Source organism: Delphinus delphis, chromosome X, assembly GCF_949987515.2.
Source record: "Delphinus delphis chromosome X, mDelDel1.2, whole genome shotgun sequence".
NCBI classification, from domain to species: domain Eukaryota; kingdom Metazoa; phylum Chordata; class Mammalia; order Artiodactyla; family Delphinidae; genus Delphinus; species Delphinus delphis.
This window is the reverse complement of record NC_082704.1, coordinates 30,416,509-30,436,174: the sequence shown is the minus strand read 5'-3', so window position 1 is coordinate 30,436,174 and position 19,666 is coordinate 30,416,509. Positions and strand designations below refer to the sequence as shown.

Sequence of the window (19,666 nt, the reverse complement as noted above, 5' to 3'; positions counted from 1 at the left end):
TGCACTGTCAGTTCTTAATCAATAAATGAAACTAAATTTTGTTTTTCAATCATCGAGTGCAACTGACCTTTTGTTTGCAATTTTCAACATTATCCCATGTGCTCTGACTGCAGCATATTATCTGTTGGATACTAACTAGTTGGTTCATAGGGTTGTTGCTATATTTAATTAGGTAAACTTAATCAACTCATTTATTTTGGTATAAACCTGTGGCTACCCTCTGGATAATATTGTTGGTTCATGCAAAAGTATAAAGAAAGCTATCTATGAAAAAGCAGATTGCTTCACTGGAAAAAAAGTTAGAAATGTTGTACAAAGTATGTTCACTTTATAAAAATGCTTAAAACTTGTTTTAGTTTTTCATTGCTCTATAAGATGAAACCTTTTTACTTTATACATGCTACTTAATTATTAGATCACAAACTTTCCCCCAATAGTTTGCAAATTAAGAAGCATATATTCTTAATTTCTTTTTCAAAACACTGCTTTGTACTCCAGCAGGGGGAGATTTAGTAGAAGCCCCATATAAAGAAAGTATATACAAGAAATTTTAGAAAAATTATGATGGTTGTATATTGGTAAATAAATGAAAAATCTATTCTCCTTGCCATTTTTTATCACTTATATAATATGCTTGCTTGTTTGCTAAATTTAGTATTGATTATTTCTTATCACTTAATAAATATATTTATTTTTATTTAATCAAAGGTTATTAAAGTTATTTAAACTTTTAACTAATTCTCTTTTTCTTTTTTCTCTCCCCAGAAAGGATGGCATAATGAATCCAGTCTGTTAAATTTCCTCCTCTCAATTTTAAACTTTGGTTGCTTAAGACTGAAGCAATTATGGTGAACCTGAGGAAGGCAGTGCACTCGTTCCTGTAAGGATGTTATTACCTATTATTTTTTTAAAATAACTTTTCATAGTAGTTTGCTCAAAAATGTTAAAAAGGTTTTTATATGATTATTCAGCTATATTTGCCTCAATCTGTATAAATGACTTGCATTCCAATAGACTAATATTACTGGTGTTTTCTATTCAAAAACAATAAATGGGAAAAAAACCAATAACTTGAACTCCAATTAAACACAACCACTCATATGTTCAAACAAGTAATATCATTCAAAAATAATTCTGATACTTGTGGTTCCTTTCTGTATGGTTAAAATGTAGAAATAAGAAAGGTTCTTTCCTCTTCCTTCCTGCATGAACTAAACAGCCAAGAGAATAAATGTCTTTACAAGTCTCTGGTTCTATGAAAAATAGTTAAGGTTGCAAAAGAATGAGCGAGAGGTCAGGGAATAGGGGCTGGAGGATGTAGCTGGACAGGATGTAGCCTTGAAACAATGAACCAGTAGTTAAAGTCAATAGAACATAACATAAAAGTGATAAGGAAAGCGTTGAATTCAAGCACTAAGCAATTCAAAACATGATCTAATCCAGGTATATCTTCTTTTTAACTTAGTAAAAGGTTGGGTTGCTTTCTTCTAAACCTACTCTTTGAGGAATGGGGGCATGGAAAACAAGATCCAGGGCTCTGTAAACTCTGATCAGTACAACTGAGAAGCCTTGAATCACCTTGCTCCTGCACAATCTCCTCTGTGATTTCTATAAAAGTGCTCACTGAGGAAACAGTTTAGCTTAAGGTAGCTTAAAGAGTACCAAATTATTCTGCTATGGAATTAAAGAATTCACATAGAATTTTTTCCATTACATTAAGAGAAACAAGGGATCATTCATCTCTTCTAATAATGCCCATTGTCATATGCCATGCAAAAACTCAGTAGATTTAAAATGTACTCAGACTTTTAAATCAAATTATAATTTTGTTTATCGACTAAAAATGTCAGATATTTTCATTCAAAACTTAGTAGCAATTAATAAGTTATTTCAATTGTTCAGATAGAAATTGTGATTTTTGTGCACGTATTTTATGAGACTTCTGTGGGCTTAATAGCAATCAGCATAAGCTTTAGAAACAAGACCTAGATTACTCCTCTTCTGTAAAAGGACTGTATGTTTTTCACTGAACAAGTAAATGTTACAAATTAGGTTTAATTAGAATACAGCCAATTCTTGATTATAATACTGTAGAAAATAGGACTGACTGCAGTAAAAATCATAATAATTTGCTCATAAGTAGTGCTCAATAAGAATTTATTAAATTGAATTGAATTGAAACCAGGAAACTGAAGTAAAAACTCTGTCAGGATTTTTCCCAACACCATTATTTTATTTAATAATTCACAAAAGATATAGTTAGATTCTACAAGCTTCCTCAATAATTCAGTATTTGTTTCATGGACTCTTTAATAAAAAGTAAAAATATATTTGACCAGCAGAGGTAGGCAAGATGAATGTTTTAAGTGGTTTTGTACCCCAAAGTTCTAAGATACTCAAATCATAAAATTCATAATTGGACATAGTTTTTCGTGTACTTTTGTTATATACAATTTTATTTTGTATTCTTCTACTATTTTTACAGAAATGTGAAAGGATTTAGATGTTTTCACAATTTACTGAGAAAATTTGAAGTTGCATTGCATATCCTGTTAGGACCATATTATCTAGGCTTAAGAATAAATATATTTGTGATTCTGCAACTGAAAATTGAAGATGCAGCATATCACTGTGAGCATAAAGTCTTGTGGGACTACTTGAAATGATCATCAACTAATTTAAACCAGAATTTTTTTAAATTTCAGAACATGTTTTTCAACAGCTAGGCCAGAAAAGACCTTGGATTTAAAATTACTATCTGAGCCAGTTCTGCATAAATAAGTACCTTCTTAAAATAAAACCAGGACTTAAATTCTTGACAAATTTTGAAGTACATTTAGGGTATAGCTACCACAAAATACTTTTGTTTAACTTTGAAGGCAGAAAGAAGGTAAGCTCCAACATTTACTGAGGGCCTATTACGACAAAGGTATTATTTTGAGACTTTACATGTATCATTTAATTTTCACAACAATAATGTGATCATCCTCATTGTAAAGATGAGGAAATTGATCTTCTGAGAGGTTAAGTGACTGGTCAAAAAAAATCATTTAGGTCAGGTAGCCAGGACATTAGCCACATGCCAAATACAACAAATACAGTGACAGAGTAATCAAAGCTGAAAGCAAATACCTTGCTTCTATTTATTTGGTCCTTTATTTCAATAATTTCTATTCACTTTAATCACAAATTAATTATGATACAGATTTTTTGAATCACATATTATTTTAGCTTATTTTTTATGTCTCAGGAAAAAAGAATACATCCAGCATTGGAAAGAATTTAATGATTACTTCTCATGATTTGAAGAAAATTATTATGTATGTCTCCCACCGACATGATGCTTAGGATATCAGGCAGCTTTGACTAATGAGGAAGTAGTTTTAAGCTAAATGTCCGAAGTACTAGTTTTCACCCCTTGTAGAATGAGAAAGTCAAAATATTTTCATGATTTCTTCATTACGTTAAAATACATAAAGTATATTAACAAGATATTAAGAGAAATAATTTTTAAACGTGGTAGAAAATTATTATAATATTTTACTTAAGTTTAAATAAGGCCAATAATTTTTCAGGTTCAGTGTTCCAGTTCTGGTTCAGAAAGTATGGTGTGTGTGTGTGTGTGTGTGTGTGTGTGTGTGTGTGTGTGTGTATAATATTATAGATACAATTATGATAATCATAATCATCTAGTGTTACTACTGCAAGTTTCTCTGATGATTGATAATAAGTGATAGTCAATTTAATCACACATATATTTTCCCTGTAGAAATAATATTTTTAGCTCAAAGAACAAGTGAATGAGATAATGAAATCAAAACTTTTACATGGAGAACTCATAGACTCTGGATTTTGTAATGTCATGTGTTCCATCCCCCATGCAATTTTCTTGCATAGAGAATTGGTTAGCACATATTGTACCAGTAGAGGAAATTTTCTTCTCTATAAATAATATCAGGGTTTAACAACTAGTACATATAGTATAGTTGTTGCTTAGTATTCATTAAATAACTATTACTGAACATAGAATACACATAAGACAGTCATTCACAGATAATAATTCTTGCTTTTAAGCAGGAAATATTGAATATACTTATTCTTGTTTATCTTATTAAGGAAAATAAATATTAGTTTCATGAGACAATTTACGGACTTACATTAATGTATGAAACCTGAATAAATCTCATATCACCATCAGGGGAAATTAATTTGGAATGTACAAAACATAACCACGTCTGTCTCTTTTGCATTAGTCTGCCACTTGGCCTGAAATTCCTACCAGTAAAAATCTACATAAGTACCATCATGAGAGGTGTACATTTTAAATGACTTAAGAGATTTCTTTTCCAGCATAGGAAAGTAGCAAACCCACAGGAGTTAATTATCACCACAAATCATTTTCTAACCTAGAACAACACCAGAAAACATAGGACAGAAATGGGGAGAGTGTCAGGTAGAAGGAAAATTTACAGGACAGATATTAAGAAATTATGGGCCAGCATAAAGTCACTCAGCAAGTCAAACAATACTGTGGTTTCAGATTGAGTATAAAGAGTAAAAGTCTAAAACACAGGCTTTGAATTCAACGGGACTTGAGTACGGACCCTGCCCCTGCTACTTACTGCCTATATTTCCTTGAGAAAGTTACTTAACTTCTCTGAACCTCAGTCTCTCCTTATACATAATAGATATAAATCAGTACTGACTTCATGAGGATGTTATATGAGATCAAATGAGATTACACATATATATTTCAGTAAACTAAGTGCCTGACTCATATTAAGCATTCAATAAAAGTATTTGGGGGAGAGAAAGAAGAGATACTGAAGTTTAATTGAGAGTAGAAATGATGATGATGATGATAATGATTGTTAAAGGAAAAGCAGTTGATTTATGTAAGTAATTTATTAGGTACAAGCAATATAATATATACCTGATTATTTTTTTCTTAATTTTCAGTGTGCACCTGATTGGCCTATTGGTTTGGCAATGTGATATTTCTGTGAGCCCAGTAGCAGCCATAGTAACTGACATTTTCAATACCTCCGATGGTGGACGCTTCAAATTCCCAGACGGGGTACAAAACTGGCCAGCACTTTCAATCGTCATAATAATAATCTTGACAATAGGTGGCAACATTCTCGTTATCATGGCAGTAAGCTTGGAAAAGAAACTGCACAATGCCACCAATTATTTCTTAATGTCCCTAGCCATTGCTGATATGCTAGTGGGACTACTTGTCATGCCACTGTCTCTGCTTGCAATCCTTTATGGTAAGTACAAATTTATTAGTATTTTGATCTCAGATCATGTCATAAATCTGTGGCAGGTATCGTAAAAAATCAGAAAGTTAATTATTCTACTTGTATCATTTGGAAAATAAACAGAAAAGAAAATTGTGTGACAGACGAAATTGGATGTGTGTATATTTATTAAATAAATCAGTAGCAGACTCTTGAAAAAGCAAAACAAATGTTTTATAATATATTAAAATCATATATAGATACTCTATTGCTCAGTGTCATTTGTAAACAATGACAATTGCCTTCCAATATACAGATTGTGACAGTGAAAGAAACATGTGCCTACCCCTATGTTCTGGGCAGTACACATACCTAGTACCAGCTTTTATACAAAGAAGATGAAAGAAGTTCATCATCTTCATTTTTTTTTAACATCTTTATTGGAGTATAATTGATTTACAATGGTGTGTTAGTTTCTGCTGTATAACAAAGTGAATCAGATATATGTATAATATATCCCCATATCCCCTCCCTCTTGTGTCTCCCTCCCACTCTCCCTATCCCACCCCTCGGTCAAAAAGCACCGAGCTGATCTCCCTGTGCTATGCAGCTGCTTCCCACTAGCTTTCTATTTTACATGTGGTAGATATATACATGTAAAATAGATAGTTATCTATTTTACATGTATATATGTCAATGCTACTCTCACTTCGCCCCAGCTTACCCTTCTCCCTCACTGTGTCCTCAAGTCCATTCACTACATCTGTGTCTTTATTCCTGTCCTGCCCCTAGGTTCATCAGAACTTTTTGTTTTTTTAGATTCCATATATATGTGTTAGGATAGAGTATTTGTTTTTCTCTTTCTGACTTACTTCACTCTGTATGACAGACTCTAGGTCCATTCAACTCACTACAAATAACTCAATTTTGTTCCTTTTATGGCTGCGTAATATTCCATTGTATATATGTGTCACATCTTTATCCATTCATCTGTTGATGGATACTTAGGTTACTTCCATGTCCTGGCTATTGTAAATAGAACTGCATGAACATTGTGGTACATGACACTTTTTTGAATTATGGTTTTCTCAGGGTATACGCCCAGTAGTGGGATTGCTGGGTCATATGCTAGTTCTATTTTTAGATTTTTAAGGAACCCCCATACTGTTCTCCATAGTGGCTGTATCAATTTACATTCCCACCAACAGTGCAAGAGTGTTCCCTTTTATCCACACCCTCTCCAGCATTTATTGTTTCTAGATTTTTTGATGATGGCCATTCTGACTGGTATGAGGTGATACCTCATTGTAGTTTTGACTTACATTTCTCTAATGATTAGTAATGCTGAGCATCCTTGCATGTGTTTGTTGGTAATCTGTATACCTTCTTTGGAGAAATGTCTATTTAGGTCTTCTGCCCATTTTTGGATTGGGTTGTTTTTTGATATTGAGCTGCATGAGCTGACTGTATATTTTGGAGATTAATCCTTTGTCAGTTGCTTCACCTGCAAATATTTTCTCCCATTCTGACAGTTGCCTTTTCATCTTGTTTATGGTTTCCTTTGCTGTGCAAAAGCTTTTAGGTTTCCTTAGGTCCCATTAGTATATTTTTGTTTATATTTCCATTTCTCAATGGATCTTGCTGTGATTTATGTCATAGAGTGTTCTGCCTAATGTTTTCCTCTAAGAGTTTTATAGTGTCTGTCCTTACATTTAGGTCTTTAATCCATTTTGAGTTTATTTTTGTATACGGTCTTAGTAAGTGTTCTAATATCATTCTTTAACATGTAGCTGTCCAGTTTTCCCAGTGCCACTTATTGAAGACACTGTCTTTTCTCAATTGTATATTCTTGCCTCCTTTGACAAAGATAAGGTGGCCATATGTGCGTGGGTTTATCTCTGGGAGGTCTATCCTGTTCCATTGATCTATATTTCTGTTTTTGTGCCAGTACCATACTGTATTGATTACTGTAGCTTTGTAGTATAGTCTGAAGTGCGGGAGACTGATTCCTCCAGCTCCGTTTTTCTTTCCCAAGATTGCTTTGGCTATTAGGGGTCTTTTCTGTTTCCATACAAATTGTAAAATTTTTGTTCCAGTTCTGTGAAAAATGCCATTGGTAATTTGATAGGGATTGCACTGAATCTGTAGATTGCTTTGGGTAGTATGGTCATTTTCACAATGTTGATTCTTCCAATCCAAGAACATGGTATATTTCTCCATTTGTTTGTATCATCTTTGATTTTTTCATCAGTGTCTTATACTTTTCTGCATACAGGTCTTTTGCCTCCTTAGGTAGGTTTATTCCTAGGTATTTTATTCTTTTTGTTGCAAGAGTAAATGTGAGTGTTTCCCTCTTTTTCTCTTTCAGATTTTTCATCATTAGTGTATAGGAAGGCAACAGATTTCTGTGCATTAATTTTGTATCCTGCTACTTTACCAAATTCATTGATTAGCTCTAGTAGTTTTCTGGTAGCATCTTAGGATTCTCTATGTATAGTATCATGTAAACTGCAAACAGTGACAGTTTTACTTCTTTTCCAACTTGGATTCCTTTTATTTCTTTTTCTTCTCTGAGTGTTGTGGCTAAAACTTCCAAAACTATGATGAATAATAGCAGTGAGAGCAGGCAACCTTGTCTTGTTCCTGATCTTAGAGGAAATGGTTTCAGTTTTTCACCTTTGAGAACAATGTTGGCTGTGGGTTTGTCATATATGGGCTTTATTCTGTTAAGGTAAGTTCCCTCTATGTCTACTTTCTGGAGAGTTTTTATCATAAATGGGTGTTGAATTTTGTCAAAAGCTTTTTCTGCATCTACCGAGATTATCATATGGTTTTTATCCTTCAATTTGTTAATACGGTATATCACATTGATTGAATTGTGTATAATGAAGAATCCTTGCATTCCTGGGATAAACTCCACTTGATCGTGGTGTATGATCCTTTTAATGTGCTGTTGGATTCTTTTTGCTAGTATTTTGTTGAGGATTTTTGCATCTATATTCATCAGTGATGTTGACCTGTAGCTTTCATTTTTTATGGCATCTTTGTCTGGTTTTGGTATCAGGGTGATGGTGGCCTCATAGAATGAGTTTGGGAGTGTTCCTTCCTCCGCAACTTTTTGGAAGAGTCTGAGAAGTAGGTGTTCGCTCTTATCTAAATGCTTGATAGAATTCTCCTGTGAAGCCATCTGGTCCTGGGCTTTTGTTTGTTGGAAGATTTTTTTTTTTTTTTTGCGTTATGCGGGCCTCTCACTGTTGTGGCCTCTCCCATTGCGGAGCAATGGCTCCGGACGCGCAGGCTCAGCGGCCATGGCTCACGGGCGCAGCCGCTCCGCGGCATGTGGGATCTTCCCGGACCGGGGCACGAACCCCTGTCCCCTGCATCGGCAGGCAGACTCTCAACCACTGCGCCACCAGGGAAGCCCTGTTGGAAGATTTTTAATCAGTCTCAATTTCAGTGCTTGTGATTGGTCTGTTTATATTTTCTGTTTCTTCCTGGTTCAGTCTCAGAATGTTGTGTTTTTCTAAGAATTTTTCCATTTCTTCCAGGTTGTGCATTTTTTGGCATATAATTGCTTGTAGCAATCTCTCATGATCCTTTATATTTCTGCAGTGTCAGTTTTTACTTCTCCTTTTTCATTTCTAATTCTGTTGATTTGAGTCTTCTCCCATTTTTTCTTGACGAGTCTGGTTAATTGTTTATCAGTTTTGTTTATCTTCTCAAAGAACAAGCTTTTGGTTTTATTGATCTTTGCTATTGTTTCCTTCATTTCTTTTACATTTATTTCTGATTTGATCTTTATGATTTCTTTCCTTCTGCTAACTTTGGAGTTTTTTGTTCTTCTTTCTCTAATTGCTTTAGGTGTAAGGTTAGGTTGTTTATTTGAGATGTTTCTTGTTTCTTGAGGTAGGACTGTATTGCTATAAACATCCCTCTTAGAACTGCTTTTGCTGCATCTCATAGGTTTTGGGTCACTGTGTTTTCATTGTCATTTGTTTCTAGGTATTTTTTGATTTCTTCTTTGATTTCTTCAGTGATCTCTTGGTTATTTAGTAGCATACTGTTTAGACTCCACGTGTTTGTATTTTTTACAGTTTTTTCCCTGTAATTTATATCTAGTCTCATAGCGTTGTGGTTGGAAAAGATGCTTGATATGATCTCAGTTTTCTTAAATTTAACAAGGCTTGATTTGTGACCCAAGATATAATCTTTCCTGGAGAATGTTCCATAAGCACTTGAGAAGAAAGTATATTCTGTTGTTTTTGGATGGAATGTCCTATAAATATCAATTAAGTCTATCTTGTTTAATGTGTCATTTAAAGCTTGTGCTTCCTTATTTATTTTCATTTTGGATAATCTGTCCATTGATGAAAGTGGGGTGTTAAAGTCCCCTACTATTATTGTGTTACTGTTGATTTCCCATTTTATGGCTTTTAGCATTGCCTTATGAATTGAGGTACTCCTATGTTGGGTGCATAAATATTTACAATTCTATATCTTCTTGGATTGATCCCTTGATCATTATGTAGTGTCCTTCTTTGTCTCTTGTAATAGTCTTTATTTTAAAGTCTATTTTGTCTGATATAAGAATTGCTACTCCAGCCTTCTTTTGATTTCCATTTGTATGGAATATCTTTTTCCACCCCCTCACTTTCAGTCTGTATGTGTACCCAAGTCTGAAGTGAGTCCCTTGTAGACAGCTTATATACGAGTCTTGTTTTGTATCCATTCAGCCAGTCTATATCGTTTGGTTGGAGCATTTAAACCATTTACATTTAAGGTAATTATTGATATGTATGTTCCTATTACCATTTTCTTAATTGTTTTGGGTTTGTTTTTGTAGGTCTTTTCCTTCTCTTGTGTTTCCTGCCTAGAGAAATTCCTTTAGCATTTGTTGTAAAGCCAATTTGGTGGTGCTGAATTCTCTTAACTTTTGCTTGTCTTTAATGATTTTAATTTCTCCATCAATTCTGAATGAGATCCTTGGTGGGTAGAGTAATCTTGGTTGTAGGTTTTTCCCTTTCGTCACTTTAACTATGGCCTGCCACTCCTTTCTGGCTTGCAGAGTTTCTGCTGAAAGTTCAGCTGTTAACCTTATGGGAATTCTCCTGTATATTATTTGTTGCTTTTCCCTTGCTGCTTTGAAAATTTTTTCTTTGTACTTAATTTTTGATAGTTTGATTAATATGTGTCTTGGCATGTTTCTCCTTGGATTTATCCTGTATGGGATTCTCTGTGCTTCCTGGATGTGATTGACTGTTTCCTTTCCCATGTCAGGTAAGTTTTCAACTATAATCTTTTCAAATATTTTCTCAGTCCCTTTTTTTCTCTTTTCTTCTGGAACCCTTATGATTTGAATGTTGTTGCCTTTAATATTGTCCCAGAAGTCTCTGAGACTATCCTCAATTCTTTTCATTCTTTTTTCTTTATTCTGCTCTGCAGTAGTTATTTCCACTTTTTTATCTTCCAGGTCACTTATCCGTTCTTCTGCCTCATTTATTCTGCTATTGATTCCTTCTAGAGAATTTTTAATTTCATTTACTATGTTGTTCATCATTGTTTCATCTTTAGTTCTTGTAGGTCCTTGTTAAACGTTGCTTGTATTTTCTCCATTCTATTTCCAAGACTTTGGATCATCTTTACTATCATTACTCTGAATTCTTTTTCAGGTAGACTGCCTATTTCCTCTTCATTTGTTTGGTCTATTGGGTTTTTACCTTGCTCCTTCATGCTGCATATTTCTCTGTCTTCTCATTTTTTTTAAAATACTGTGTTTGGGGTCTCTTTTTTGCAGGCTCCAGGTTCATAGTTCCCACTGTTTTTGTTGTCTGCGCCCAGTGGGTGAGGTTGTTTCAGTGGCTTGTGTAGGCTTCCTGGTGGAGGGGACTGGTGCCTGTGTTCTGGTGGGTGGGGCTGGATCTTGTCTTTCTGGTGGTCAGGGCTGCATCTGGCAGTGTGTTTTGAGGTGTCTGTGAACTTAGTATGATTTTAGGCAGCCTCTTTGCTAATGGGTGTGGTTGTGTTCCTGTCTTGCTAGTTTTTTGGCATGGCGCATAAAGCACTGGAGCTTGCTGGCCCTTGGGGTGAGCTGGGTCTTAGTGTTGAGATGGAGACCTCTGGGAGAACTCTCGCCAACTGATATTATGTGGGGCTGGGACATCTCTGGTGGTCCAATGCCCTGAACTCGGCTGTCCCCCCTCAGAGGCTCAGGCCTGACACCAGGCCAGACCACCAAGACCCTGTCAGACACACAGCTCAGAAGAAAAGGAAGAAAAAAAGAAAAAATAAATAAATAAATAAATAAATAAATATTAAAATAAAATAATAATTTAAAAAAAGAGAGCAACCTAACCACTAAACAAATCCACCAATGATAACAAGCACTCAGAACTATACTACGATAAACATAAGAAATCAGAAACAAATCAGTCACAGCCAGCAAACCCGAAGTCTACAATTGCTCCCAAAGTCCACCGCCTCAATTTTGGGATGATTCATTGTCCATTCAGGTATTCCACAGATGCAGGGTACATCAAGTTGATTGTGGAGATTTAATCACTGCTCCTGAGGTTGTACAGAGAAATTTCCCTTTCTCTTCTTTGTTCGCACAGCTCCTGGGGTTTAGCTTTGGTTTTGGCTCCACCTCTGCATGTAGGTTGCCCTCAGCATCTGTTCTGGCCCAGACAGGACGGGGTTAAAGCAGCAGCCTATTAGGGGGCTCTGGCTCACTCATGCCGGGGGGTGGGAGGGGTACAGTAGTTATAATTGGAATGTGGGGCAAGCCTGTGGCAGCAGAGGCTGACATGACGTTGCAACAGCCTGAGGCATACCGTGTGTTCTCCCAGGGAAGTTCTCCTTGGATCAGAGGACCCTGGCAGTGGTGGGCTGCACAGGCTCCCAGGGGGCTATGGATAGTGACCTGTGTTTGTACACAGGATTCTTGTTCGCTGCAGCAGCAGCATTAACGTTTCATGCTGGTCTCTGGGGTCCAAGCTGATACCCATGGCTTGCACCTGTCTCTGGAGCTCGTTTAGGTGGTGCTCTGCCTTCTGTGGGCAGAAAGGGAAAGAATCCCCTCTCCTCACACATCCTGAAACAATAGTCTCTTGCCTCTTAGGCAGGTCCAGACTTTTTCCTGGACTCCCTCCCGGCTAGCTGTGGTGCACTAGCCCCCTTCAGGCTGTCTTCATGCAGCAAACCCCTGTCCTCTCCCTGGGATCTGACCTCCTAAACCTGAGCCTCAGCTCCCAGCCCCCACCCGCCCCAGCAGGTGAGCAGACAAGCCTCTCAGTCTGGTGTATGTTGGTCAGCACCGATCCTCTGTGCAGGAATCTCTCCACTTTGCCCTTTGCACCCCTGTTGCTGTGCTTTCCTCCATGGCTCCAAAGCTTCCCCCTGCCCACCCCCTGTGTCTCCCAGTGAAGGGGCTTCCTAGTGTGTGGAAGCTTTTCCTCCTTCACAGCTCCCTCCCAGAGGTGCAGGTCCCATCCCTATTCTTTTGTCTCTGTTTTTTCTTTTTTCTTTTGCCCTACGCAGGTACACGGGGAGTTTCTTGCCTTTTGGGAAGTCTGAGGTCTTCTGCCAGCGTTCAGTAGGTGTTCTGTAGGAGGTGTTCCACATGTAGCTGTATTTTTGATGTATTTGTGGGGAGGAAGGTGATCTTCTCATCTTACTCCTCTGCCATCTTGAAGGTCCCCAAGGCTCATCATCTTTAAAAACATATTTTAAGTAATCTTCCTAAATATTGACAAACTAAGTGCTTGGCACATAATAAGCACTCAATAACAGCTATTCTTCTTCCTAGAGTCTATAATTCATGTTTTTAAAAGGAGACAGTGATAAAAATTTTTTCTTTTGATTTTCTCCCATATCTTTGCCATATTCGTTTTAACCTAACTTTTGTTTCTAGCTAATATTTATTAAGAACAATCAAAACCACTTATACTACACTGCAAAGTTTCTTTCCTAGGGAGTTGGAGAACCCAGTTTGAATTTCATTGCCGATATGCTCATCTCACAAGGCAGTGAAATAGACTCCCTTCTCCCTGGAGTGTATAATGGAATTAGACTGGAAGGACTAATACTGAAAGTGTATCTAGTTCTCAAGTCCTAAAAGAAGATTACTGCATCTAGAAAATAATCTCTCATGGAACTTACAAATTAATTATCCTGTTCTAAATACACAGTGGTAATAGATTGTCTCAATAGGCATTTTATAAATAGTGTTCTCAGGAAATATGCTTTCCTTATATTTACTGAGTTTGAATGATGCATTAATTTCAAAGTATAAGTATTTTACCTTCTCTGTGAGCATTTTACCACACTATAGCTCCAAATTATGTAAGAAAAGGTCACTGGAATGAATATGCTTTAGAAGGTATACTTCGTCTTGTGGTGTCTATTTCATTTTGCCAGTTTCTCCCTTAAAAATATATGAGTGGTCAAAAAATGGCATCAGCCTAAATCCAAATGTCCTAACACATCCATCACCACACCCCCAAGCAATAAAGAACAACAAAACAAAACAAATAAAACTACACAATACCACCACCTAATTTGGAGAACATTCAAATTCCAAATAATCTGTAAGCAGAAAATAAATAAGAGATCACAATGAGCTTTCTATTAGGCTCCCACCATGTGCTGTTGTGAAGAGGAAGGGCAGTCCAGTAAATACTAGATGAAAGAGAGAGGAGGAAAGCTAGTAGGAAGCCTAAGATTGATCTAAAATCATCATAAGAAAGAAAGTCTACCCCAAGTATGAAAATTCTGAGAAACTTCTCTGGAAGCTCATCCTTTAGAGAATTGACTTAGAAGTGTATATAGGACTCAAGAAAGCAGTGTTGGAGAGGAACTCTTTGGAGGTAGAAAAGGGTTAAAAGGGAGAGGTGACTTTTGAAAAAAAATGCACAGTGAAGGGAAAAAGAAACAAGAGGGGAAATTTCATCAACTTACAAGACAAAAAAATGTCAACATGTAAGAACCCATCAACCCTCCCCCCACTGCCCTCCACTGTACCCCAAAAGTCCTCCAATAAAGAAATCATACTTTGTTACATGAAGAGAAAAGGGTGCTCCAGAGCTTGGAATCTTGGAAACTACCCACAAACCACTAGCCATGGAAACCACCCACAAACTGCTAGCCATGTTCATACAAATTCAAAGATGCAACCAACTTTCATCTATACCAAGCTACTATAAAAAGAAATCAGAACATGAGAATAAAAAAAGCCATTTGATGAAAGTTCCCACAAATAAAGAATGATCAAAAAACAAAAAAGCTGTAACAAAATACTTCAAGATAAACTAAATTTTCTCAAACATTTAAAGATATATCTATAAAAAAAAAACACCTTGAAGTAGAAATCTAAAAACTAAGAAAAGAAATGGATAAAAAAATTGGTCAACATAAAGCAAAAGTTGATTGAACCCAGGAGAATAAAATAGGAGAAAAAGATAAAATCATATTGGAATGAACATTAAATTAAAAGTGCCTAAAGAAGAATAGATTAATATGAAAACTTAATAAGGGGCACTAAAGAAAAACATGGAAACAACAGAAAGAATGAAAATGAGATGGAGAAAGAAGTAAAAGAGGTCAAAAAGAAAGTGTTTGAGATGGAAGACCATCAAATAAAAGAGCCAATGTGTGTATAATGAGAATCCTTGAAAAGAAAAAAATATAATGGAACAGAATTAATATTTAGAACTATAATCCTGGAAAGTTTTCCAGAAATAAAAGAGGGTCTCAATGTACATATTGATAGGGCCAACCCAGTACCAAAAATTGACCTGGAACAGTCAACTCTGAGATATATCTGAGACATTAGGTGTTAAATAGAAAGAAAAATCTTCAGGCAAAAATAAGAAATAATTTACAAAAGCAAGAGAATTAGACTGGCTTCATAATTTTAAAAAATAACAAAACAAAGCAACACTGAAGCAATATTTATATAAAAGTCAACCTCTTATATGATATTCTTTCAAAAGTAAATCTATAAAGACAGAAAACAGATCATTAGTTTCCAGGGTCTGAACAAGCAATGCTGACTCCAAAGGAGCATTTACTTTGGTAGTATGGCACTGTTCTATATCTTGATGGTGGTAGTGGTTGTATATATATTTCTCAAAATTTTAAAAACTATATATTCTAGTATGCAGTTTTAAAAGGGTGAATTTTACTGTATGTAAGTTATACCTGAAATTTAAAAAAGAAAAATACTCAAATAAAGTTTCAAACCAAGATTTTGTATCCAGACAAGTTGGCCATCAAGCTGTAAAAAGTTTAATATTTTTTAAACCCAGAGAATTCTGAACCCATAGCCCTTCTTAAGAAATTGAATAATGGATAAGATTCATCTAACAAAGGGATGATTGGGAACTTTTCCTCAAAAAGATGGATCATGAGTGTTTAATATATTTAATTTTAGAGCTAAGACAGAAATAAAGGTGGTATAAGGGCATAAGAATACTGTCATATCTTATATGATATATATTATTTGTTATATAGTCTAACAACTTAGAAGCAATGCAACTAAAAATTGGGAAGAAAAGAGAAAGGGAAAGAGAAAGAAGAAAGTAGAATAATTTCATTGATTTTTCTATAAACAAAAGATGGGTGTTAATTTATATGACTCCAAAAAATGGCAAGCCGAAAAACTAGATTTCATAAGAAAACAGAGGTCTAAGAGTATTAAACAGGATGTAAAGAAAACATGATATAAACATGATATAAAGTTAACCACTAGAACAAAAAGACAAATCTATCTAAAACCAAAAGAAATGCAATTAATAGAAGAGTAAAAAAAAAAAAAAGTCAAGTAGAGGAAGAAACACAAGAAAATAAAACAATACTCTCAACATTATACCGTGATACAATAACAGAGTTGAAAACAAACATACCAGTAATAGCAATACACTTGTATGAACCTAACTTACCATTAAAAATAAAAGATTTTCAAGTTGGCTTACAACAAATTACCCAACTATACTCTCTATATTTAGTGGAACTCATAACCCAGTGAATCACAATGGTTAAAATAAAGGGATGGGCAAAGGTATAGTAAGCAAATAGAAACACTAAGAAAACAGAAATTGTGATGTTGATATCTGACAAAGTAAATTTTAAATAAAAAATTAAAAAAACAGTAAGAGTAAAAAAAAAAATGATGCTTTTTTTCCCCAAAAAGGATGTTTATTTATGATTAAAAGCTGTAATTAACAAGTATATAGCAGTTAAGAATATCTATGCCCCCAATAACACAGCAATGCTCTTTTAAAAGCAAAAACTAAAGAACATGGAAGGATACATTTATGGATACATTCTACTAATGGGAGACTTTAAATATCATACTCAGTACAAAAAAATTGGACATGTAGGTTTTATGGATGTATATTAAACTTTATACCCTTATCATAGAAAGTATATTTTCTTCACGAGTTCATGGAACACTCACAAAAATTAATTATACATTAGGCCACAAAGAAAATGTTAGAAAAGTAAAACTATTATGAAAAATACTTTCTGATAAGAACACAATAACGCTTGAAAGTATTAACAACAAAAGTTTAAAGACCATCTGATCTTGAAGTTATAACAAATTTTAAACAACTGTTGGTCAAAAGGACAAATGCAAACTGAAATTACAGACTACTTTAGAAATATGATAGAATACACACTACATATCAAAATCTATAGAAGATACTTAAGCAATGATCAAAGGAAAATTCATAGCCCTCATCACCTTTATAAGTAAAAATGAAGGTATACAAATGAATTAAATTCCTAGAAAGCAACCTTGAAAAAGAAGTGCAAAGTAACTCAAAAGAAAGCACAAAGAAACAAACTAAAGATAAAAGCAGAAATTAATTAGGTAGAGAATAGAAAAACAATATACCTAATTAATAAATCAAAATCCTGCATTTTTAAAAAGTAACTTTTAAACAAAATAAAAGCACTAGCTAACTGAAACAAGGAAAAAGGAAGAAACAAAAATATTCAAAATAAGAAATAACAAGGAAAATAACCATTGAAGCAAAGTAAATTTTAAAAATTAGATTACTTTGTAGGTTTATATGCAAATCAATTGAGAACATTAAAAAAAAACAGGTAGTTTCCCAGGGAAAATCAGGTTAGCAAAATTAACCTCATTAGATATAGAAAGAAAGAGAACAATTTCAGTAGAAGAAATAAAGTTATCAAGGACCTACCACACAAAAAAACCATCAGATACAGATAGTTTCACTGGGGAATTCTTTAAAACGTTTGAAGACCAGATAGTTGTAATATTCCATAAATTGTTTAAGACCATTGAATAATTTTTTAAAAACCTTCCTAATTCTTATACAAAGCAAGCATAGGTTTAACACATAAACCAAATAAAGACAAAGCACAAAGAAGGAATATTATAGACTAACATCACTTATGACAAAAATTCTTTATAAACAATTGGCAAACAGAATCCAATGTCACATTAAAAAATATTATACGATGAACTGGGATTAATTCCAGTAACACTATGTTGGCCCTATATTAGGGAATCACTTAATAAAACATATTAATATATAATATCAACATTATTACTAATTAATATTTATTAATAGTTAAAGGTAAAAATATTATCAATATTGATACAATTATAATATTAGCACAGCATTATATTTATAACATTAACATTAAAATATAATTTTTAAAGTATGTGATTTAGCTCTAAAGACGTTGAGTGAAAAAGCCTTTATCCTAAAACATTCTAGAAAAGCTAGAGTTAATGGAAATAAACATGTGATAAATAGAATCTTTCTGATTTCTTTGAATTGGTTAACAAATAGTAGAAGATAATCTTCTCATGTACCTAACATATATCCAAAATTTGCATACCTGGAGTTCATTCTCAAAATGAAACAATTTTCTTATTTGTGTAAAGGTGGTACCACATTCCTAGATAAATGATGTACTAGGCTCTAGGACATTGGTACTTAGTGTTCACCGAAACCAGATGCCACTATCTTGTAGCTCTTTATCTGACTTCTGCCTGCAGGTGAGTTTTGTTGTACCCTAACCAATGATTTTTTTTTTTTTTTTTTTTTTTTTGCGGTTCGCGGGCCTCTCACTGTTGTGGCCTTTCCCGTCGCGGAGCACAGGCTCCGGACGCGCAGGCTCAGCGGCCATGGCTCACGGGCCCAGCCGCTCTGCGGCATGTGGGATCTTCCCGGACCGGGGCACGAACCCGTGTCCCCTGCATCGGCAGGTGGACTCTCAACCACTGCGCCACTAGGGAAGCCCCTAACCAATGATTTTTGAACTTTGTAAATTGAATATCTTTTATTCAATTGTGTATGTGTTCCAACTTTGCTGTGTTTCTACTACTCCCCATTTTCTTACACCTCGCTGCCTTACTCACTGATTATAAACCTACCTGGTCCCTAAAAGCATTTAAGTTTGTGACAGGACTCACAGCTTGTGGGCACAAAAGAAACAACCTTGATATCAATACCCTAAATTCACTGGCTTGTTATCCCCATGTGCTAACAAAGTTACTCCAATCCCCTAGAAAGATACACACCTTCCCTCCAAATACTTCTAGAAGTCCCCAAGAGTTATCTCACATGTGATCATGAATAAATCAATTTGCATCACTCACTGTTGCAACCGTTCTGGGCTTTCATCGAGCACGTATGTATCCACCGTCACCTGCCACCATTCACTATATCTGCTGATAATCCAACATCTCTCACTGATCATCCATCATCGCCCACTGGGCATCCATCATCATTTGCTGGGCATCTGCTGAGTACCGCCCTGTCTGTTGGGAATCCACAATCTCCCACCAGGCATTGTGGTCTCTGCTGATGCTCTGCCATTTCACCACCCGTGACTTCCATGAGAATGCTGCTTTACCTGTCTTGGGTACTGTCACCTGGTATAGCCAAACCTACAAACCCTCAAGATACCACATGGTGCTGCATTTGCTTCAGTATTAGTGTTCCCTGCAAAAATTAGGAATATGTAGCACACTTCGTTATCTAAACATGGAAAAAGCAATGCTTGTCCTTGCCCTCTTCACAAAATCCCTCTGAAAAACAACTCTTTTTTTTTTCTTTTTTACTTACTGTAGTTTCCTCAGGGCTTACATTCTATAGGACTGATCTAGAGTATATTTGCTGATGCCTTAATTTCTGTCCTCAAGCATCCACATAAAAACTTCTCCCTGAAAGGCTAAGCAGTGATCTTCTCAGTCTTGTAACCCAGCATTTATCCCTGTATCTGGTATTTTTTAATGGATAAATGAAGGTTTCTTTCCCTCTTGCAAATTAATTCATGAGGTTAGATACTTGGGATAGCCCAGCCCTACACATCTAGAACTGTGAATCTTTACTTTTTGGTTTAAATGTCTACTCCCAATATCCCCTGTCCCAATCCACATA

General features: G+C 35.2%; 1 protein-coding gene across 1 annotated transcript in view; it reads left to right on the top strand.

Moving 5' to 3' along the window:
* Positions 1 to 845: 845 nt before the first annotated feature.
* HTR2C (5-hydroxytryptamine receptor 2C) overlaps positions 846 to 19,666 on the top strand; it is a 112,604-nt gene continuing 93,783 nt past the window's right edge. The window contains exons 1-2 of the mRNA XM_060001711.1: positions 846 to 880; positions 4,960 to 5,273. Coding sequence (XP_059857694.1) covers positions 846 to 880; positions 4,960 to 5,273 — 349 coding nt within the window. The remainder of the gene's footprint in view (positions 881 to 4,959; positions 5,274 to 19,666) is intronic.